The sequence below is a fragment of the Chaetodon trifascialis genome, chromosome 2, assembly GCF_039877785.1.
Source record: "Chaetodon trifascialis isolate fChaTrf1 chromosome 2, fChaTrf1.hap1, whole genome shotgun sequence".
Lineage (NCBI taxonomy): Eukaryota > Metazoa > Chordata > Actinopteri > Chaetodontiformes > Chaetodontidae > Chaetodon > Chaetodon trifascialis.
The window spans coordinates 17,388,455-17,412,408 of NC_092057.1; the positions used below are offsets into that span (position 1 = coordinate 17,388,455).

At 41.8% G+C, this 23,954-nt stretch overlaps 1 protein-coding gene across 2 annotated transcripts in view; it reads right to left on the minus strand.

Annotated features, from left to right (window-relative positions):
- prkcaa (protein kinase C, alpha, a) overlaps positions 1–23,954 on the minus strand; it is a 138,886-nt gene that overhangs the window by 74,776 nt on the left and 40,156 nt on the right. For both annotated transcript variants that reach the window (XM_070972151.1, XM_070972142.1), the window contains exon 3: positions 15,144–15,226. In XM_070972151.1, coding sequence (XP_070828252.1) covers positions 15,144–15,226 — 83 coding nt within the window. The remainder of the gene's footprint in view (positions 1–15,143; positions 15,227–23,954) is intronic.

Here is a 23,954-nt window from a genome sequence, read left to right on the forward strand (position 1 = left end):
TAATACCAAAGTGAGACGCCTGACAAGGCAGAAAATAAAAGTCTGTTGATGCTGACTATAGGTGCACTTAGGGGGCATGAAACCCGTATATACACGATGTGTGTTTGATGCAGTGGTACGCAGCAGGACAAAGGAAAGGTAGCTTGTGGTGGTTTACATGCACACAATAAAGCAGTTTACTCTGAGATCTGGGCAGCACATTCATCTGCACTGTAGTATCTGTTTACTGTATGACTGTATACACACATGCAGCAGGTCAGTAAGTCACCGTTCATCTTATTCTTATTTTGTCTGACTTTGCACAGAATTATTACAGACATGAGCATGAAATGCTCTGTGTAATTTATCTTTCCTTTGATCCTGCTGCCTTACTGTCTTTGCAATAGTTTTCCTGTCTCAAGTGCAATTGAATGCAATACATGTGGAAGGCCAATTAGAAACCCGGTTACACATACAGCATACATGGCCAAGCAATTTTCTTTCTCCAGGCAGGAGATATCTAGCTGGAGAAATCGAATTCTCTAGTCCCCTATCCAAATTTCAGAAACTGGGTCTCTCTCAGACATGATGTTTAAGAAATCATGTTACAGTATGAAGGTGACTAGAACGCAGTTTCTTAAAGGGTGGGCTGAGTGAAAGACTGTCGTGGCTTCGTCTTTGAACTGATATTATTGTCACTTGTGAATCAACAAGATCATGGCTGTAGTCTACGCCGAAGGGTTAATTGCATCCCCCTCAAAATCAGCTTCCAGTAGTGAAACAGCAGCTTTTCAGTATCCAGAAACCAACATCGACGGTTCCATTTTTGGATTTTATCGCAAGGCAGAATATGAAACGAATCCAGTGTTGCAATCATCAAAGAGGCTGAGTAGCTAATGCAGTCCACCTGCCTCCCGCGGAGTCTAAAGAGCTCCACCTGGTGTGACATTTGCAGCCCGAGAGAGAGAGAGAGAGAGAGAGAGAGAGAGAGAGAGAGAGAGAGAGAGAGAGAGAGAGAGATGAGACGTACTGATGGTCATTTTATCTGTCATGGCTTTCATTCACTTATCTCTTTGACCCATCTGTTCCCTACAGAACTGCGAAAAAGATTGTTACAGCGAGCGATTTCCTTAACAACCAGCAACAGACAAATTCTCTTTCCCCTCTTATATTCACTCCCTCACCTAATATTCACATCCCTCCTTTTACTCATCATCCCTCGCCGGGAGGTGACATTTGAATTGGAGGTGGCAGAAGGCTACTCCCTGTCCTGGTTTTTGAGTCACCTTCTGTTGTACTGTAGTTAATCTGTGCCTGTGTGTATAGACTATGCACTGCTATACGCATAGATTAGTCCGCCCCTCTTTGACAACCTCCTGAACCAACGGCTGCAGCTACAGGTATTTCTGTGAGTATATCATAAGTATTAGCTATATGTTGACTGACAGGGATAATTGGCATTTAGAAGCGGGTTATATGATTTCTGATAAGACTACTGACCGTATGCTTTGGAAAACCAGGAGACTAAGGGCTGTTTAAGGCAATAATTTTACTAATATGCATGAAGTCTACAATTAAACACATACTGATACTACTTAAAATAATAATACTAAAATAAATAATAAAATAATACTTAAAATATAATATTGTTAAATCAAACAATTTGTCATCTTTTAATTCCAATTGAAAGCAATTATTTAAAGATTTAAAAAAAAAAAAACTTCAACAGCACTACCTGTGTTACACATTTATTATGTACAGCTACTGTTACTAATTTTCAATGAGTCCTTGTCAAAGCCTCGTCACAGAGTGCTAATGACTATGACCCTGACAATGTGCTGAACCAAGCAAAGCACACCATGTCACTGTGACATCTAATTCTGTCACCGTTATTACATTGTAGCCCTTCAACTTTTAATTATATTTTACATCATACATAATCACCTTTCCGTCCTCCCATCAAACTCTATTGTATTAGAAAAACTGGGCCACTCACGCATAACAGCCACTCATGGTTGGACACAGATAGGTGTCTTCATTGAAAATGTTAAAAGCACCGTGGTATAGACTGTAACATAAAGATGAAAGGACTCAATCAATAGCAGATAGCCATCACTTTATTCCCTCAAACACACAAGTTGCTGCTGGCTATTTTCTGGTGACTATCCTTGGCCTGCAGCTCCAGGAGCTGTGGTTACTAAGGTGAGGAGAAGTTTTGAAGAGAACAAAATGGAGCTATCATTTATCCATACATGAGGTGTTAGGCTAGACAAGGTTACTATTTTTAGAGTATAAATCACCACCCTGATTCCTCTTGGCCTTTCACTAAGCTGCTGAGTGCTGAGAGGGAGGGCAGGTTGCCACCACAGCTCACAGGGGGTTTTCCTTACCGTGTGGTATCTCTTAACACATCTGTCTCTTAGCCGAGCTACAGATAATAGCTGACACTTTCAACTGCTGTAAGGACCCAGCAGTGTGACTGACCTTGTATAAATGAATGCATATATCACAGTGGTGCTTTAGTAGTACCATGACCTTGGGAGCTGTTGTTTCCAGATTTTTATTGATGAGCTTGAATAATAATTAAGCCAGTTGTGCAGCTCACAAGCTTAGTTATTAAAGATTCAACATGCCTGATAAAGCCTGGCAAAAAAAGTTAAAGCATTAAATTATTGGGACTCATCGTGCAGGTGGTCTTTGTTTGTTTCTGACCTTAATTTAAGTTCTATGATCCAACACCGTGAGAAGGTTTTTTTTGGATGTGTAAAGTCCTCTGTTCATTTAACATGAAACCTCTCGGTGAGTTCAAAATCAAACAAATACCAAGACATCCAATGTGGTGTACCTCAGGGGTCTATGCTGGGTCCACATCAACTCAATCTCTACACGTCTCTACATCGAGCAACATTTACATTGCATCCCTTAAATAATGGCTTTCAGGCAACTCTCTGTTTGCAGTTTTTTGTTGTAGAGGCCTGAAATTCAAGAACCTTCTTGCTGCTGAATCAAGACTGAGGTGTTTCTCTTCATCTTACCACTCAACAAGAAAGAATGAGCCATTTAACAGCAAAGCATTCAAAAACTCAAATATTGCTGTACAAAAGTGAACCAAAGAAACCAAGAATGTGGCCCCCACTTCTTAATAACAGACATGCTAAACTCCTGGTGGCGCAAGCAGGCCTTTATAAACCACCTGCTGCAAATCACCAATTACTTTGACCAAATACAGACACACTCTTACTTAACACATTAAAATGTGACCATACAGCAGGAACAATCCTCTGAGTGTGTTTCTAATTTGTGAATTGTGCACAAAATTCATCAGCTGGCAGTAAGTCAGGCTGCTTCAGTCAACAGCAAGAGCATTTGAAATGTTCAGTTGTTGCAGTGAATGCTGTTCACTCAAGAGGTGAAAAAGCTTCATAATAACCAAACGTTCAATTCAAGAGGACACACAGTACTACTACTGTTTCAATGGCACGGTTTCTTTAAACAGAACATTTAGAGAAAACATAGCAAGAGACAGACTGATATCAGTTTACAACTGAGATCTAAGAGCCATTCGAACAAACCCTCCTGCTTGCCTTTTCACAGCTGGAGAAAACTGAGCTCTCAGTTAATACAGGACCAACACATAGACGCCACAGAGATGGGTTCATCTGCAGACGCTGGTTCATTAGCATAGCATCCAAAAGGTCAGGAGAGGACAACGGGGTCTGTCACAGCTGTCACATCGGCTTGAAGATGACTGCACTGTTTACTGCCTTCGATGCCAACCTTTTCTCCAGCGGAGTAACAGGTAGAAAAAAAGAGGGGGGTGAAAAAAGCAGACCCGCTGGCTCCTTCGGTCCTGTTGCAAATGCTAGAAGCCAGAATAAATTGGCTTATCAGACACAGGCCATCTGTCAGGTGCTTAATAATTAAAATAACTTCACAAGATGTGTTTCAAAAAGTTATCTAATAGCCAAAGTCTTGGCAGAGTTTTTTTTTTTTTTCACTGTAATAAGCCAGCTGACAGGGACAGTGGCTTGGCTATTAAACTCAGTTTCTGTGGTCTTTGCTGTGTTTTGGATAGCAGAAAACTCCAAAAAAGACAGCTTTTGTCCATGCAATCAATTTAGTGCCTGCAGCTGTGTGTGTGTGTGTGTGTGTGTGTGTGTGTGTGTGTGTGTGTGTGTGTATTTAGCAATTTCGTCATGGACTGGAGGAAAAAATACTTTGGCTTCTTTAGCCTTGTTATTTAACACCGCAAAACATCAGGAAGCCCAGGAATTCAGCACACACATACTGTAGTGCCTAGTGTGAAAAGAAGCGAGGAAGAAGAAAAGATTCTCATATCTATATTTAATAGAGACAACCTATAGAAGATTGACGGAGAACACGTTTGTTTCAGGAAACACTTTGTTGAAAACAGGAGCTCATGGACAGAAATGTGAGAATGTCCAAAGTCTACAGCACTTTAGGGGAAACCATCTAAGTGCACTTTTGCTCCAGATGCTGTGATGCACAAAAGTGACGTTTTGTTACATTTCAGTTTTTATCTCTGCCAGGCCTCCAGATAACCTTGTATACTACTGGACCAATCAGTCCAATACATTTTGTGCACATTATTCACTGTATGCTCAAGGCCCTCTCATGGTTGCGATGATTCACAGTTTTTGAAAAGCATATTTAGTGGACTGCTCCGTGATCAACAACTGCTTCAGTTTCAAATCCTGCTTCCACTAGTGACAAGGTACAAACGTCATGTCAGCGTCACGCTCACATGATAACAGCATTCATGTGACACTGAGGTGACTCTCTTTATTGTTTCCATCTTGTCTGTGCAATTCAGGCATGGATGTATTAAAATTGAAAGCAATGAGCAGCAAAGGAGCAGCCAATCTTTCTGTACAGTGTGCACTGAGCTCACATTTGAGTGAATCCGAATTAGCTTTTGCATGCGTAATAAAATAAAATTTTTCTCTCTTCATAAGCTCACCATTAGCATAAAAGTGCAGGAGCAGTTGGTGAAAAAAGCCCAAATGGAGCAAGAGGAGAAGAAAAATGCAAGAGGAAGAGGAAGAGGAAGAGGAAGACGAAGATAAAGAAAAGATGGAAATTGAGGAGAAAGAAAAAGTATAGAATAAACGGGAAGAAAAGACAACGGAGAAAAAGAAGTTTAAGAGAGTGAAGAAAAGGTGAAGAACAGTGCTGGTTTGACTCAGATCATAAATCAGCAGAACAACCTTCTTCCTGAACCCCCACCCCCAGCTCCTACCCCCTACCTATCTTATGTAACCCCCCCCCCCCGTTTTGGCAACAGAGACTTTTTGATGTAATGTTCGGTCCATACATATTTGGCCATGTTGAGTGTATAATGACATGAGCCTGCACTAATTTATGCATGATAATGATTCATCCTCACAAATCAAATAAAATCAAGGCCAAATTGAGCTTGTCAATTCAACGGTCCTAAATGCAAACAAAAGGCAGGATTACTCTGAGGAATTAAAGACTGAAGAAATATACAGTACCGCTGTGAAAAGGGCTGAGTTGGATGACCTCTTGTCCACAAAATATTTCAGAATATAGTGGATAGATCGCCACAAGATGAGCTGTAATGTAGAATCACTACACTGCCAATTTCTGCACACTGTCACACTCATCAGAGGATAAATGCTTGTTTATGTTACATTATGACAATAACTACTTTCCGGTTTCTAATCAACTGTTGTTTACTCGGTAAGTGCTCTATATTTTTTATTTTTTTGCCTTGCCTGTTGCAATGTAAACCTGCAGTTATTTACCTTCAATGAATAACAAACACAAGTACAGAGAACTCTGTCTAAATCTCTTGAGATACAGAGGGAGAGGGAGAGAGGCAGGCTGACCTATCTGTAACTTGTATCATTCTATTTCTGGGGTTTAGCTTCAGACCCACTGCTGGTTCAGCTTCAGGCCTCACTGTTACGTGCAAGGTCAAGTTTAGACTTCAAACCCTCTCAAGCTTCTATTTCAAGTGTTTTTGTGCGCACCGACATGCAGGACAGTTATAGCACATCTGCCTGCCAGGATCTTAAATAAAAAAAAAAATGGCACTTTATGGCACTGTATGGTGTGCTTTGAGAAGTGAGACACGCAGGCTAAAACACGCAAAACCAATGGATGCTACATGTTGTGGAGATGTTTTGCAGCACACTGGCAGGCATTGGTGAGGACAAACTCTCGTCCTACTGTAAAAACGGGTTGATTCAGGGCTGAGGCAGTTCCAACTCTCCCATGCGCTGATCATTAGCAATACTTAGCATGGTTGGAGCAAGACTAGCTCCCAGATATTTGCTGTAAACAAACCACAGAGGGGCTGGTGGGATGTGTTTGTGTGTGTGTGTACTTTGGGCATTAATTTATATGAAACCTCAGTGAACTACAAGTTTCTAAGTGTTTGTGTGTGTATGCAAGTGTGTATTTGTCATATAGTGCATAAAAAATTCTATGTGCATGTTTATTTTTTTTCTGTGAGTTTGTGTGAGGTCAAGGAGGCAGGAAATGTAAATAATTGTGGTTCCCATCACACTGAACAAAGATTGTTTAGCCTTTAGAAGCCAGGCACCGGGTTTTTGGTGTCTCCAGTACACAGTTACAGTAATCATCTGTGTTGTGAAGATTTCTTGATGAACTGTCCTACTTCACTTGTGTGTCATGTCCAAAAACCTTCAACCAGGCTAGACTACCTAAAGGTGGCGTGACTAATTGGCTGTGAAATTCTTGCTTTCGATGCATTACAGGCAGACAGTGCATTACAGGTGGCATTGCAGAGCAATATTAACAACAACGAAAGTTCTTCTCGTCAATGAAACATCAGCAGAGGTGGAAAATGCTGCACTGTGCAGCTTCTGGTTGTTCAAATTGTAATAACACTGTCAAACAGGGCATTGTGTGTCTCTGTCCCAGTCCAGTGTTCTTCGAATTCCCACTGTGCGGTAATCAAACTTGCAATCAACTGGAAACAGCTCTATTGACGGGCAAGCTGTGGTTGCAATGCCTTTTAGCTGAGAAACTGTACCTCTGGCTCTTCTGGGTGAAAGCTCTACAAAGATTCCCTTTCATTCTGAGGCGTCTGAAACTGGCAAATGACCCTGCTGCAGAGCCATCAGACAGGCTTTCAAACAGCCTCTCAGGCACAGACCCAACTTCACACGGTCCATCAATATATTGGACAAAAAGACTTTGACTCAGACTTTTTTCCAGTTCAAATCTTCAGATCTTTACACTTCGTGCAAGTACAGCGCAGACACCAGCTACCTTTGCTACACAAAAATGGAAAATCGACAAGTGGCAGCATATGGCAGAGGCGGGTCGTTAGGTTTAGAGCTATTAGTCATTTCTTTCAATGAAGAAACTTCATTTTCTTGAGAGAGCTGTGTTTCTAATGTATTCTTAGCTTCTGTGCATGTCTTAGGTAGTGCATTACTCTCCAGGATAAACCTAGCTAATGCTAGGTCCTATACATAAAGCTATTTTTAATGACAAACTTTCCCTAGTGATGATCGAGGAACAGAATTACACTGTTTGGATGTATGCTTAACAAGTGCCCTTTCAGATAAAATGACAAGCTTGTCCAAATTTTACGGTGTCCATGTACATCATACAGGGCTGCAAGTAGGTGAAACTTACGCTTAAATTACAGTATGCTTTTATTCCAGCAAATAAAAGACATGAATAGAGAAAGCATGCCTCAAGTCTTAAAGCTGCTTTTAATAACTGCTGTCTGTTTTTGTGTGTTTAGCTGCATGTGCACTATGCATGAAAGGACAGTGTAGGTGTGGTGTGCAAGAAATAGAGTCTGCGATCAAATATTTTTTCAAGAACTGCCTCAGCGCTGAAAGGTCATGCAGATGACAAGGCAGGAGAATTTCTCACTAAAGCTTAGTTGAGGACATGGAGGTTTACGCTGCAGTGACGGCAATTTAATACTTCTGTAACTGAAAATTCTTCACCCACCCTCTGTACAACCAACACACACACACACACACACACACACACACACACACACACACACACACACACACACACACACACACACACACAAACACACACACTTGAGAGCATGTAATCACTTTCACCATTCTGCATTGTGTTCCCCCTGGAAAACTTTGATCAAACCTCTTCTCAGACGAGCACGTCATAGACCATTAGCAAGAGAGAATCAAGATCTGTTAGTGTTCATTAGTGTTCGTCATTATCCAGTGCATATAAATACCATCGGCAGGCAGCCAAGGGGACTCTCTATCAACTGTACGTCAGCACTGATACCCACTGGAAACAATGACACATTTCTGAAGAAAAGTGACAAACCATTATATCTTATTTTCTTAAAAGGCTCACTTTTTCCTCTTCACGTTACACTGAAATGTATACCATTAACCATTAACAACCATTAACTTCACAAACTGCAAACTGCACTTTCATGACGTAGTGAGTTAAGAGCATACTCTTTATTCTGCCATGCCAATTTGTCATAATACCAACATTGCAGAAATGCCCGGCTCGTCTGGGGTGACAGTAAACTTTGCCACATCCCTGTGGCTGCATGTCCAAGTTTTACTGCCTCTGGACAAGGAAGCATCTTTCCAAGAAGCGTCACATCAACTGTTGCATAAACTGGTCCATATGGGAAGAAACATGATATTTAACATGTTCCTTTCCTGATGCTCCCCTCATATCCCTCCTACTGCTGGGCAACCATTTACTGCATACACTGATGAGACTCAAAGAGGCTCGATGAGGCTGGATGCCAATAGCTCGTATTATTTGAGTGTTTACCAACATTTACATGCCCAGTCAATGCTCATAATAATGTGACATCTATTGTACAAATCACCGTATTAGAAAGTGACTCTCATCAACCAAATCTAACTGAATTAATCTGCTGACATGAATCGTGTCTTAGCAGTAGTGGCCTCATAATCAGATGAAGATAAAAGTACTGTTGCGCAGGTAACATCATTAGGTATCAATCTGTTATCAGTGTTGTTCCGGTATTGAGGGAAACTACCGCACAAACATTATTTTTGACACATACACTCAAACACAGTCACACACTCAACCTGCGCTACAATAACAGCAACCAGCACTGGCTTTGATTCCCACATCTTCTGCCAAAGTTTATGTATAGACACTATATATAGTGGACGTAGCTTCCGGGTCTGGAAAGTGAGGTCAGTGCAGAAGTGCCTTAAGCCTGCATTCTTTCTAAGTGCCAGCAGGGGGCAGCTCCACTGGTTGCAAAAAGAAGTCAGGTTGTATGTAAGCTTATGAGAAAATGACCCTATTTTTCACTAGATCAACTACCTCAGAAATCAGTTTCCTAACGAGTTTCTGGTCTCAACCGCTAGCTGCAAGTCTTCTTTAAAACAGCACGATCTTCATTTAGCAAATTATGGTCTCACAGGCCTAGCAATGCGTATCCATGGCAGCTCTATCCTGTGCAAATATGGTCGCTTCTGGCCATTATGGCAATGGCCATAATGCAAAACTCGAGGTTTCAAAACAGTAATGAACAAACAGATGGGTGACGTGAAGGTAGCCTCATCCACTTCTTTGTATACAGTCTATGGGCTTAAGTGCAAAGTCTTTTTTTTTTCTTTCATTCTTTTGTCTCAAATAAAAAGCAGAGGGTATTAGGGTTTAAACAATGATTACAACATCATGCTGTGTCACAAGGAGTAGTAACTTTTACACTGTCTTAATGAATATCTTCTGAGAGACAGTTCAAGAGACCTGTTAAGATCCATTATCCGACTCCATAAACACTTCTCAGGCAGATTAATAACTGCTCATGTTGTCTGTCATAGAGCATGGGAACTCAAAACAACATGTATTCACATCTGCCTGTGTGTTGTATGTTGAGTCTGTATTGTGACTTGCATAATATCATCGACACATATCATCAACAAGGTTTAGAGAAGGCCTTTGTCCCTATCAGACTGCAAGGCATAAGCAACAAACATCCAACTATGATTCATGGTCAACATTTTGAGATAATGTACCAAGAAATGCATTAAAATGTATTACCAAAAGCACTCAGTATAGGAGGAAAGACCCACTCTGGGATGATGATTTTTCATAAATTACTAATTCTCCATACTCCTGCAGACACAGATCTGCACTTTTTGACTAAAAATGCTTAACTATCCATCACAGCCTAAAGAAACCTTGAGCCAAAGCAAAATCATCATCCAATAGATCTAGTTTCAGAACATCTTGAGCAATTATCAGGGGGATTTTTCAAACAGGGTACGGTGCATTACAGCACACAGATCAAAACCGGCACAGGACTTGACATTTATGCAGTGCTTCATTATATCATAACTGTTTTATTATCCGGAAATAATAAATCTGCATTTCCCTTTCATCCCACTTCATCTCTATCCTTAACTGCCCTCTCTTGTTTGGCCTCCAGTCTATATTGTAATAACAGTAATGGCTCCCATTCTTTTACGCCTTCTTCCTTGATTTCTTGTTCAACACGCTGACTGAGCAATGGGGGTTATTACAGATAACAGTAAATGACATCACAGCAACATTTCCAGACACATCATACATGAGGTGGCTCATCTATGACAATGAAAACAGCTTGGTGAAAGGGGCCAAACTTCATTAGACACACTATATGAGTACAGTGCATTCTGTTATTCCCTGTAGAAGGACATGAGGAGCTGTTATGCGTCTCCTCTCATGTGCACGTCCTGCCAGGCTGCAGCTCTAATCCTGTCTGCCACTTCTCACTGTGGTATTTTATCTGCACGCTTGTGTGTTTGCACGGGTCTTTGAGTCCACAATGATCTCATTTTGCTAACTCTAACACTGAAATAAAATCGATGCACCAAGCACAAATATGCAGCATCGAGTTTCTTTGTGACCACGTTTCCTTGGAATTAGTGTCTGTGGCAAGGCTTGCATAGAGGCGTTTGCAAAAAGCATGTGCTGGGATTTGACACAGTGAGGGGTGGGAGGCTAAGCTATGCACACACCTTTACACCACAGGCATACACAGCTAGATTTACATTCAGGCAAGCAGACACTGATTACTATTACTCTGCAAGAGCGGTAGACCATACAGTCATCTAAAATTAACAAAAAATAATGCATTTACATGTTTAGAAACTTGACAGAGGCATGGTTTGCAAGAGAAGTGGTCTGCACAGACATTGCTTTATCTTAAATCAAACATGGACCTAAAAAAAAGGGAATATGGGGGAAAAAAGGGAGAAAATGTTTAAAAGTCCAAAACATTTCTTTTGGAAGTCTAAATATATGCAACAATATCATATCTAGAACCCTGTACAGCCATTTGTTAAATACCTGAGTGAACCTCTTTCTCAGGAACTCTGCCGCTCAGAATATGAGTTTGAGTGAATCCCCTTTGATTCATTTCTTTGCACCAATGGCTTCCTAAAAAGTGAAATGGTGAACACCACAAGGAGGTCTTTATCGACAGCTTCTGGGCCGGAACAGGCCCACCGAAAAGAGATGGCCAACACCCTCGCTCGAAGGAAATGGACTTAAAATACAGATGAAAGGCTCCATTGCCCATGACAGCCCATGATGCCCGTGGCACTGATGATGTAATTTAGGTCCACTCCAGTTTAATCTTGTTTTCAATTCTCAAGCAGAGTCCTTGTTATGTGTCCTAAGCCTCATCATCAGAACACCTACTTTTCCCAGAGCTGCTGGAGTCTGCCAAAACCATCTCCTCCCTGCGTGCTTTTAAATATTAGATCACACCTGCCTGCAGCATCACTCATTAATATTACAAATGAGATTTCACTCAGATTATCTATTTACACCTAATGGCTGCATACCTTTAATGAACGATTTAGAGGCTGAGTTATTGATACCATTTTACTGGTTGATAATGTGACGGACATCTTTGCATACAGTTTATCACCGTTGAAAATGGCACTGGAGTATTTTCTGAGTGTCTGAGCTCTGCCAGGCTGCCATGTCAGCCTGCGGTCAGTTCTGTCCGTTTCCAGGCAAAGGAGACAGAAAGGGCACTCTGCTGCTGCTTAACTGTGTTACTCTGTCACAGCTATCTGTGCACTGAACAGCCCTGAGCGGCGAGTGGTGATTGTCTGAATAACGAGAGTGTGTGTGTGTGTGTGTGTGTGTGTGTGTGTGTGTGTGTGTGTGTGTGTGTGTGTGTGTGTGTAGGCAGAGGAGAAATCAGTGCAAAAAGACTTGCAGATTGCTCGGGGTCATTTGTGCAGCCCTGGTTAAGTGGACATCAATGATGCAGCAGCCACACACCCACGTAAACGCAAGCACATCAGACCTCTCAGTTTCATCTGCTGAGCACCTGTAGTGAAACGGGAAGCTCTTGTATTATTGATGGTCGTGTCCTGTAAAGCACCAAACTTACTCGATCTGCTGGCAACGCTACAGCCTGCAGCCAAACGAAAACGTTTTGTTCAATGAAGTGCTTGATTCAGGCTAACTGATGCTAGCATGGGATGTGCTTACAAGTGAAACAATTGCAGATGACCACAAATGATCACCTAAAGGCCAAATTTTGACTACTGTGGTTACAGGGTTAAACTAATGTAATTTCACAGGCAATTTAATTTACACTGATTATTTGGTAATTGTTGTAAAAGTCTTAAGACATTTAGTCATTTGGTTTCAGATGAAAATAAGTCATTACAGTGCCCAGAGGCATAAACCAAAATGAGTTGGACAAGATGTTTGCCTGCTCCTCATGAATAAAAAGACACTGACGACTCGCTGTAATCACGTAGGTTTGCATTTACTCATTTTTATCTTCAATTCTTTTCCAGTTTGCGTGACAATTTCACGATTTCAATTTCTCCTGAGGAGCAGAAGTCTCGTGGTTTGAGGAGCAAGCCTGTGACAAGACAGACATCCACTCCAATCCCTGTGACACTGCGAGACTCTCCTCAAAGATTGCACCATTAACTGAACCTCAAACTGCACCATTGAATGAGCTCTGACGGGCTGCACAGAGCGATTCTGTGCGTATGTGCAGCCTTTATCTGTACCTTGAAACAAAACCCTGCGGCTGTTGCCGAGAGGAAGAATGTATGCACGATCGTCTTGTCCCACCAAACCGAAGTCACTCACGATATCTTTGCTCCTGAAAAGATCTGCTGGCTCTTGTTGTAAATCTGAGTGCGCACTATGTTTTATCCAGCAGAAGAGTTATAAAACACAGACATGAGTCATAAAATGCCAGTAGCCTAGACACTGCAGATCTTCAGGATATTTGCTGGCCATGGGAGTTATTGCCTTCCTGGACTGCACGCCCTAGAGGCAGCAAGCCTTGTAATATGCGTGGTTGCTCCTGGCAACAGTGCTGCCAAATTCAAAGAAATCTATATAAAAAGGGATCATCAAATATTTTGATATGACACAAGGTGACATTTGGTTTCTGGTGGCCATGTGGTGACATAAAAACTGCTCAGTGTCTGCATGAACAAAAGACTGGGAATAATTTAACACTCTGGTGCTCTGAGTGACGTCGGCTCTAGTCGGATTGGATTTCTACACATTAGCTTCTCCTCTGTGAGGTACTGTTAGTGTATTAGATAACTTTACAGCATGTAACCCATTATTCTTACATCGAAGTGTGGCAATGACAAATAACATTTAAATGAAAGGATAAATAAGATCTGCTTGACCGCAGCAAAAATGGACACGAGTTGAGGGTTATGAGCACTGAGACAGGAAACTGATGTTTGGCTTTTAAAACAACATTAACTTTGTAGTGTTGAAATAAGTGTCAAACAGATGTCAAAGGTTATTAAAAGACAGCCGTCTTGCTAACAATGAACCTGATGTTCCTGCTCTACTCTGACCCTCAGTGCCAGCTCAAATCAGGAATCCCCCGGCTCAGACTATTTTCTGCTGTTACGGCGTCCATGTCATCCACGGCGTGCTCTATTTAAAGAGTCTGGGTTGATGATCTTGAATGACACAGTGACATATCTCCAGTTACAGAGGCCGGGCTGTGCTGCTGCAACGCTGAGGGGCTAAGCATGCCCAGCAGGCCAGCAGGCATGTAAATGGAGTTTCACACTTACAGTAGCGAGCAGGTAAGAAGTGGCCAATGGCACATATTTGGTTCTAGAAGCCGGCGAAGATGCTGATTAAATTACCAATAAAACTGGTGCACGAAATACATGAAATGCTTCAAGGTAAGATAATTCAAAAAGAGCATTTCCACCGTGTGCTCAGTAAACTTGGATGACTGTTACAATTCTATCCTTGTGTTTGTGTGTGTGTGTGTGTGTGTGTGTGTGTGTGTGTGTGTGTGTGTGTGTGTGTGTGTGTGAGAGAGAGAGATAATTAATTCAGACAGTTGCAGGCAAGCAGCTGTTAGTACTGTGTGTCCCTCTTGGTTTGGCCAAGGCGGATGCAGGTGTGTCTGTTTTGGCCACCACTCCTACACTTCCCATCTGTCTCTGGGCCAGAGCAGGTCATTGCTAATGACACGGTAATCTGTGGTAGTCGGCTTTTGTGTGAACTTACTCCCCCTGGATGAATTTGAATTATTATTTGGACTGACGCTATGAGCTTTTTGAGGCCGAAATGTACATTATTAAAGGGAGACAATAATATAAAGTTTAGCTCTTCTTGCTGGGTTGGTAACAGTGACTCACTAAGTGGAATACTTAAATCACCTCCTAAAGGTGTCGCACAGTGACTTGAGTGGAACATTAACATTGAATGAACTGTGTTAGCCACCTGCTGCTGCTGTGATTCAAACATGAGTCGACTGAATTTAATGTCTGAATGTGCTTCTTTTAATAGATATGAGCAGAGTAAAATATTAGAGCTCTCCTCTTGAGCTCTACTGAAACAAAGATGCTAATCTTATAGCATCAATGTACACAATATGTTTTCTTTCTCCATGTAATTCAATTTGATGTGATCAATATTTAGCCTGTCATCAATACCCTAAGAAAGATTTTATCATTTCAACCAGTTCAAACTGGACCTGACCTAATATGCACTATCAAGCTCTAGGTGCTACAGTGCTCCTAATATGTGGATACATGGCAGCTCTGCAGTGCGCATGTTCTTCAGTGTAATGACAAGAAAGACACCGCCTCAACTACAAGCACATGAGAGGCAACACTGGCTGGGCTTTGGTCACTTACGTCTGTGTCGGGCCCCTTATCAGCCCCTGGGCAGGAGAACGTGACAAATTCATGGCACCTCTTGTGGACCACAAAACAGCAGACTGCATGGGAAGAAAAAAGAAGAGGTTGTTAAGAGAGAGAGAGATTCAGCAAGAAAGAAATATACAGACAGATGGAGAACACAAAAGGAGGGAAAGAGCGAGATGCTTAAAACACAGTGCATCATTGCTGACTGATATGTGGACGGACAGCAGAATGAAACCAGGATCTGATAGCACAGAGAGGGACTGAAAAACCACTGATGTCTGGGTGAGGCTCCTGATCATGTGTCCAGATGGCCAGTCCTGCCTGCAGGCTGACTGCTCTTACTGCACGGTACAGTGCCACCTCCTCACTGACATGACAGGAGCTAAAGCAAACAGCACACACACATGCACACTCCCACTTCTGCATGCACATGAAGCACAGAAGACAAACACACAAACTGACACCATCACTAAATATGTATTCGCATATCCAGGCCTACACACTGCCAGAGCGCACAATGCCACTCTCATGGTCTGAGTGCAGGGTCAAAGAGTGCACAGTAGTCTGCAGCCACGCAAGCAGTCGACTCAATGTGGGAGAAGGTGCCTGTTACTGGCCCTCAAACGTCTGACACCAAGACGAGACAGGGTGAGGGGGGGCTAATTGTGTGAGCCGGCCAGTACAAATAACGAAAAGTGTACATTCTACCGTTCTGTCTCTGCATGTTCACGCCATTTCTCCATCATAAATGTGTCTTAACAAGTGTTATTTCTGGCAGCTTTCCTTCTGATAGACAAGGGCAGCCATTCCCTTTCTTCCTATGGCTTAATGTTTCCTCTTGCCAGATGAGATGAAAGCATCTGAATTGGCGGTTTTCAGTAGTCTTCACTTAGCACCGAGTAACCCTCAGTCGACTCCATTAGTGGTTTGCAGTGCATCAGTGATGTGATGCATTTTCAGAGACCTTTTTACTTGATTTTCAGTTTTACAGTCTCACTGATGTGGTGCAAAGTAATGTGAAATGTCTCGCTCGTATACATGCATCCACCTACAGATCACCTCTCGTCTTTCCACTGCCTCCCTCTCACGCAGCTCCACCCAAACACAAATAGCTGAGAACTTTACATGAGCTGTGACGGCCATCGTGGCTGAGCAGACAGCCTCTCGCAGAAATCCAGACTTCACCAACAGAAAATCCCCACCCCTAAAAAGAAAAGTCACACGAACCCCATAAATTGACATGGATTGACAGGTGATGCATAAAGAAGTACGGCAGCAGTGACAAATGAATGTCACTGAAATGAAACGTATCTGACATTGTATTTAATTGTCAGCAGCAGCAGCAGCAAGGACTTTATGCCTCCTCTTTCAGTCGAGTTTATTAGATTTTACTAAAATGTGGCCCACTAAAATGGTTGATATAACGCATTAAATCACAAGGGGAATCATTTCTGTCTTCTCAATATGCACATTATAAACGCAGCTTAGTCTGCGCCACACATTAAATCCTGCATACATGTCTGCATATGCCTGAAGGTATAACATACTGAGTCATTGGTCATCAGGTTCAAACCAAGCAAAAATCATAGGCAAATATTGCTGAAACATGTCTGCTCATTTCATATTGGCTCATCCTTAGTTCTTCCCCCCCGTGTCCTCAACGACATTTTTCTCTGGCTTCTGACCAGCAACAACATTGGTACCACATACAAAACTAGTTGCTGTTTCTGCTTTTCCTTACACACATGATGCACACGCAAGCAGCAGTTCTGCATGTTTGTTTGCAGATGCATTGCTACACAGAAAGAAATTGTTGTTAGCATTCTGCATATTCACTCAGTTGAATCAATTTTGGATGACAGGGGCCACAAAGAAATCACATTCACAGAACCACAATCTTGATGAAATACCAATACTCAGCAGGGAATTAGCATTGCCAAGCCCTGCTAGAAACAATTTGATAAAACATATATAAAATGCACTGTAATGCATTCACTAGAACGTATTTATCTTCAAAGAACTAGAAATTATGATCGCATGAAGACACACGTCCCTTGCAGTGCATACGGTAGAAGGTTGTTTGCTATGCGGGTGGCAGACACCCAGGTTAAACAGCGTCACAGAAAGTGCTTGTGTCAATACCAACAGCACTGTTTGGATTTCCACTCCAGCTACCAGTTACATCTGTGAAATGCACCGTGCTTTTCCCTTTGCACAAAGGTCAGCAGCCTTAACAGTATCACAGCTGATTGCATCGTGGATATTTTATTAATATGGCTTGCAAGGGATATAGCTTAACAGTTTACATTTTTGAAGAACTTGGCAGGACCAACCAAACCAAGCAAAGCCAGTTATCTACAATTATCTCTGGTTTTCTTTGGAGCATGAATGCTCTCTATCTCTTCCACCATGGCTACAGCTGTAAATGTTCACACAGAAGCTGCAACTGGAGTGAAAAACATCAGAGTAGTTGTTCTTGTTGTTAAGATATTTCACTTCCTGGGCTCAATTTTCTCAAGTGTAGGACACAGTTACTACAGTGCTGTGGTCACACGCCAGCTTCTTGACCCATGATGCAACAAGTTATTTGAAGGGGAAGAAAATATAACTATATGTTGTAGTTTTGACTAGATCTGTATTTCAGGTAAGAAATCAGACAATATGATAATTTCTACTTGGTACATATGCAGTATGTAATAAAGAAAGAGCTAGGGTTACAAACATGTTCATATTCAGGAAAATCAATATAAACCCCACCCACATATCACACCACCACAACTCTACCTCAACTACCCCCTCATGCCTCCTAGGTGCGTTGAGTGTGGTCAATAACCAACATGAAACATAACTCACACCACCCCCAAACACAAACCAGACAGGTCATAAATCTCACTGATTCCCTGCCTCCATAATCCATCCAATAGTAAATAGCTGATAGTCATCTGAGCAGCTTCGATTCACACCAACACTCTGAAGACCAAAGGCATGCAAGGTTACACTGGACATTACAGCCTGCACTGTTTATATCAAACCGTCGCCTCATTTCTGCTGTTGAGTTGTGGAGCGCTAGTTTTCTTGTCCAGTTAGCAATCAGTGATCATCAGCAACAATTGATTCTCATTGAAACTACTAGCTCCTCTACTACTCATGCTTCCCAGCAGTGCATTTCTCCTGTGAAAGACCCATCAGACGTGTGTTCAAAAGAGCTTATGCAAAAAGATTTCATGACCGGATATAAGAGGGAGCACGGTGTAATATCAACCAGTCAGCAGTAAATAAGGCTGTGTTTTAGCAGTTTGTTTGTGCTCTCATTTGTTCTCCAGACAAAATACAAAACATATGTGCTGAACTGATTCGGCAGATAGCCACATCTGGCTGTAGTCAGCGGTGAACTTGAGTCGGCTCTATTTTGGCACTCCAAGTGGTGTTTGATGGGCTGTTTCTATTTTGTTTCTCCAATTCCTGCCTGTCACACACTGGAAGAAATGTGAGCCTATACAGTAGCTATATTTAAAACAGGAGTCCCTTAATAACACTAAAGTCACCACAAATAAACAGTGGGGTGTGGAAAGCAGCAATATCGGCAATGCAGGCCATGAATGGATGTTTACTGTAGCATGTGGAGACTTTGAAGGCACAGAGAAAAAGGAGGTGGCGCAGGGTGAATATCAGTGGATTGACGGCCTTCCACTGTCAATCAATCATCTACTGAGGTTGGCCAGGACCGCCTCCAAGACAGTGGGAGAGGTGTCACATGCCCCTTAACACAAACCTGCTGCTCAATTTAAAATGGTCAATACCAACACCTAAATCATTGCTTTCTGGCTGTGACAGCTCATTTCTGTACACAAACACAACGGAAAAGTCTTCTCTCTAGAGATTTATCAAACTGCTCGTTAAGAGTGTGTGAGAGACAAAGAACGAAGGAGCGAGCAGGTGCAACTTAGAGGTACAGAGGTGGAGTTAGATAAAGAAGGAGGTCGGTTGAGGCTGAGGATGAGGATGAAGGAGGTCGAAACTCATCGTTGTCTGCAGTTCTCATTAGACCTCAGCTGCCTGTGATCGGTGGTCCCAGTGGTCTTGTTCTGGGGCAACACTGGGGTTCAACACATACATCACCTCTGACACCATCGCAGAGGAACATCCCCATTGGGAGGCAAAGGAACCAAGCTCACCACAAAGTAACTGCATTCCTGTCAGGGAATAATGTACTCTATATTTCAACAGTGGTGAGTGTCGATTAGTCTGTTCATCAAGTCTATATTTATCGTAGCAAATCATTAGGAAGGCCACTGAGCTACAGTGCTTGCAAAGCATGGAAATACTGCAGACTGAGGACATCACAGTCAGGGTGTTCTGTTGCTATTTAGAGTTATTGGATTAAAACAGGGACTTTAGGGACTGACCATCTACATGTTGATGCGCCAGCTGAGACATATTCTTAAATATTGCAAGAAAGGAGATACTGGGGATGTGAGGTGTTACCTCTGTCAAGAGCTTAGTCATCTTTGAGAAAGGAAAGCAGCTAAGTGGTGGGATTTCCAACAGGTTTGTTAGGGTACCTGGATGTGTTTGTCTGTGTCTGACCTGATAATTTCCTTACTCTCTGGACAGGATTAATTATACAGCAAGTGACATTGTAATGAGGTTTTTCAATCAATACTTGCCTTCAAGCACAGCAGACACCAAAATCACATTTCTTTCCAAGAGATAACATAGCTGAGACCCTCTCCTCCTCCCAATCTGGCAAATCAATTTCTTCCAAACGTTCTCCAGGTCAGAAGTTCATTGGAGCAATTTCCTGGAGTTTTTTCTTGAATGCGGCCAGGAAATGAGAAAGAGGGGACTATTTAATTTACCAGCTCTTAGATATGTAGATGGGGTTTATTTCCGAGGTACCACACTAAAACAAAGGGACTGTAGTGGAAGAAGAGCTATCATCTAACTATCAAGAGGGCCTGCAGCCCATTGGTACACCTGACAATAGTCTCTCCTCTCAAGCTGGGAAGCTTTCATTCTTTCCTGTGGCTCTATTCTCCTCTTGAAAGCCTGGACCATTTTCGCCACTGTCACCAAACAATACCTCAAGAACCAAGGAAAGGAAGATGAGATGAAATCATGAAATAGGAACAATTAAGATGTGACCAGGATGAAATGATATGTGGAAACAGCTTGAATAAAGCTTTTTCATTACACATGCCAGTCTCGTAATTTTAGAGCACTGGTGACCCAACTGTCTAGCAAAATCATTAGGAACTGCAGCATTTTAAACCCTGAGCCAATCAGCTGTCAGTAGATATTTGAACTAGGGCAATCACAGGAATGGACAGTGTTCACATGAGCACAATGGCCATGATAAGCAGGTAAAGCAGACAGATGTGGCAAACTGGTTTGTTAAGGTTCTGTATTGAAATATTAGGTAAATTACTACTGAATACATAAGAGGGTTCATCCAGACTGGCTGCAGCTTGTACCTTTTTATCACAAAAATAAATTGCAGTGTTTCAGAGTTCATACCAGTGCTTTATAATTACTGTCAGCGTGGAACAGCATAAATCACGTCATAGGGAGAACTCATAATCATAATTGGAAACATATTTTACAAAAAGCAGTACTGCATTATTAAAGGAGATTCTCAAAATCAATACAGGCTCTTAGTCTTATTAACAAAGGGCCAAAATCAGCATGCATCCAAACTGTCACATCTGCGTTGACTGAATTCCACGACTACCTCCAAGACAACCGCCAAACATTATCATCACCATACTGTCAAGCCAAAATTCATGTAAAATCAAAAACTAAGTAACAGTGCTGCTGAAGCCCTCACTTGAAACCGTTGCTGCTCCAGTGACATTTGCAGTAGGGATTATAAAGTGATGTTAAAGGTCAACAACACTGAGGAAGCCACCTCAGCCCCTCACCATCCGCTCTATCCATACAGCTTCTGCACATGACAACTGCACTCACTATCATCATAACTTAAAGGTCTGCATATTAAAAGGTGACCGCAGTGTGCGTCACTGTGATGGGACAAAATATGATGCTCATTCATCATCCGAAGAAACACCTTGGCAGAAAATGAACAATTAATAGAGACATTATTACGCTTTTTGATTTACTCCTGCTCAGACTTTGCACTAACATTCCTGCCTTTTGAGTGAAAAAGGCTGCATGTGTGGCAGCTATTGCAGACACTGATTAAATTCCCTCTACATGTCTCTTTAATGGCATCCATCTAATACTAAACAACAGTGATGAGTGTGCAAATCAATAAACGTAAGTTAAAAGTCTGCAGTAAGTTTCCATTGTCATGCAAATAAGTGCATTAAGTAGAGCGACTTGGTTTTCTCTGAGCTTGGCTTTCTCTTCAATAATTACATTATAATGTCATTCACATTCAAGACTACAGACAGCAGAAGAGACCAAGAGTGTGACTATACTGTTTGAGTTAGTTTTGTCTCGTGAACGTGGACAGTTAAAAGAAGGTTTGAGTCATGATGAGATCACAAAATCTTTATGTAGGGAACAGGGATTACAAGAAAGCAAAGTAGTACTACCAAAATTGTGTAGTGCTGTGTTAGGAGAAGACACAATGCTCACATTCAAATTTGATTCCATAATTTGTTAAGTACACCACTTTTGCCAAGTAAAGCTTGTCTAATAAAATGTTGGTTTTGGTTTTAAATTACAGTATACAGCATGTAATGTGAATGTGTGACCATCTCTTAAATACTCCACACAGGTTAGAACAGGTTCTTCCTCTTCTCATTGTTTAATTGCAGTCCTGTCATGCTGCAAATACGCCAGTGATATTTTGACTTTTCAGATGCAACAAGTCCAACAAGTCCCTTTCCTTTCAAGGGCGTCTAAATGTGGCAAACAAATACAACTTCCCTGTGCCTGAATTTGGAGGACACTACCATAAAGCTGTAAATCCTTTACTTTGTTTCCCACAGTCCATTGTCCAAAAGTCAATTGCTAAATGAGGCAATCAGTGAACTTGCAGGGTCAGGAGACATCACATGACCATATTTAGCAAGTGTTTGCATTCAGGTGGTTATCTATGGTGTGTAAATAAGATAACTCAGTCATAAACTCCACTTAAGGGTGTCTTTGTTCACTGGCTGCAGATGTTGCAGTTCATAAGGTATTACAGGGAAATGGACGTTATGTGGACATACACTGCTTGCCAGTCACGCATCATGTCTTTAAGTTAAACACCACAACTTGTACTGTTTCCCAGAAACATTTACACTTCATACTTGGCTGTGTGCAGTCAATGTCCCCACCAGAAAGGTGAGAGGGCCTGCCCTGATGTGCCACTAGATCAGTTGTCTGTGGAACTGGACCTGGTCTTTTAATGTGAAGGTCGAGCCTACCCTGTCAAGTCCATTGAGGTACCAACACTCATGGTCCATGTCCTCTAAAGGATCCAGGCCGTGAATTCATTAACAACTTGTGCATGTGAATAAGTACTGCATACATTACCCATATATAATGCACCGTTTGGGTACATGTACAAGCACACACCCCACACATACTGCAAGACAGTAAGAAAAGGGACTTTTTGCTACTAATGAAGCTAGGGTAGTTAGGGTAGGGACAGAGCATAACAGGAATTTCACTTTAAGCGCCAACCCTGAAGTACTAAATGTTAAGAGAGGCATGGGCACACTGGGACAAAGCATGGGTAGTTTCCAAGGAAACAAGCCATAATGAAGTTATCGGAAGGAATTAAAGAAAATATCTTAGGTAAGAATCGAAACCTTGGGAATTTAATGAATGGAGCCACTCTGTCTGAGAAAGACAGGCAACAAGTATTCTGACTGAGTATATAGACATAAAAAGCTGCATTTCAATCAGTACTTTCTGACCATTTTACTCTCATACATAACTGAAAATGTTAATACAAAGATTAATGACTGTTGCACTCACGTGAAAAAACATTCCTGATTTATACAATCACTATAAACAAAGCACTGATCATTTCTGAACATGAACGTCTCTCATCCAGAGATGGACAAATAAACAGAAAGCACAACGCTGCTACACTCACACTGACTATGAGAACAACTTTGCAGACACACAAGAAAATACACACAGAATCAGTCCATTTACTCAAGTAATGAACCAGTCTCAATTCATGTAAGTCGTAAGTCAGATGGTTTACAATTAGCGTCATCTGCACACTAATGATGTGATCTTTCTTTGGTCTGCCTTGTCACAAATGGCAGACACTGAAAATGCGTACGGAAAAACGTGAATTCAAAGAAATGATCACTGAATTTGGGCAGAAATATTATTCAAAGAATCCAGTCACTCTGTCTTATGGACATGTTTGCCAAAGCCCTGGGAGAATTTCTAGCAATGCTAATCACATTATGGCTCAACTAGTCCTTAAAATGGGACCTAACAGCCGAACTATGTCTACAGTAAAATGTCCCTGTGTCCCCGTGTGTCCTGTGTGTGCATGTGACTCGACCCCCCCGACCAGTCGTGGTCAGTGTAGCAGCTTCAGTTGATTATAATGGATGCGTTCTGCTGTGGGCCACTTGGTCTTTGGACACCATCACAGATACCCATAAACTCTTCTCAAATATTATGTTCAAACAGTAAAATGAGGATCCTGGCTTACAGCTGAACGCCTCTGCTTTGAGGGGCTGAGGCGTATCTCCTTTCCAATGACTGCAAAATCCAGTTTCCAGACAGAAATTTATGTAACCGAGGTCTAAGACTTGCTATATACACAAAAGCAATTTTTGTCCCTTTCAACTGCATCCGTATAAATATTGAATGTGTATC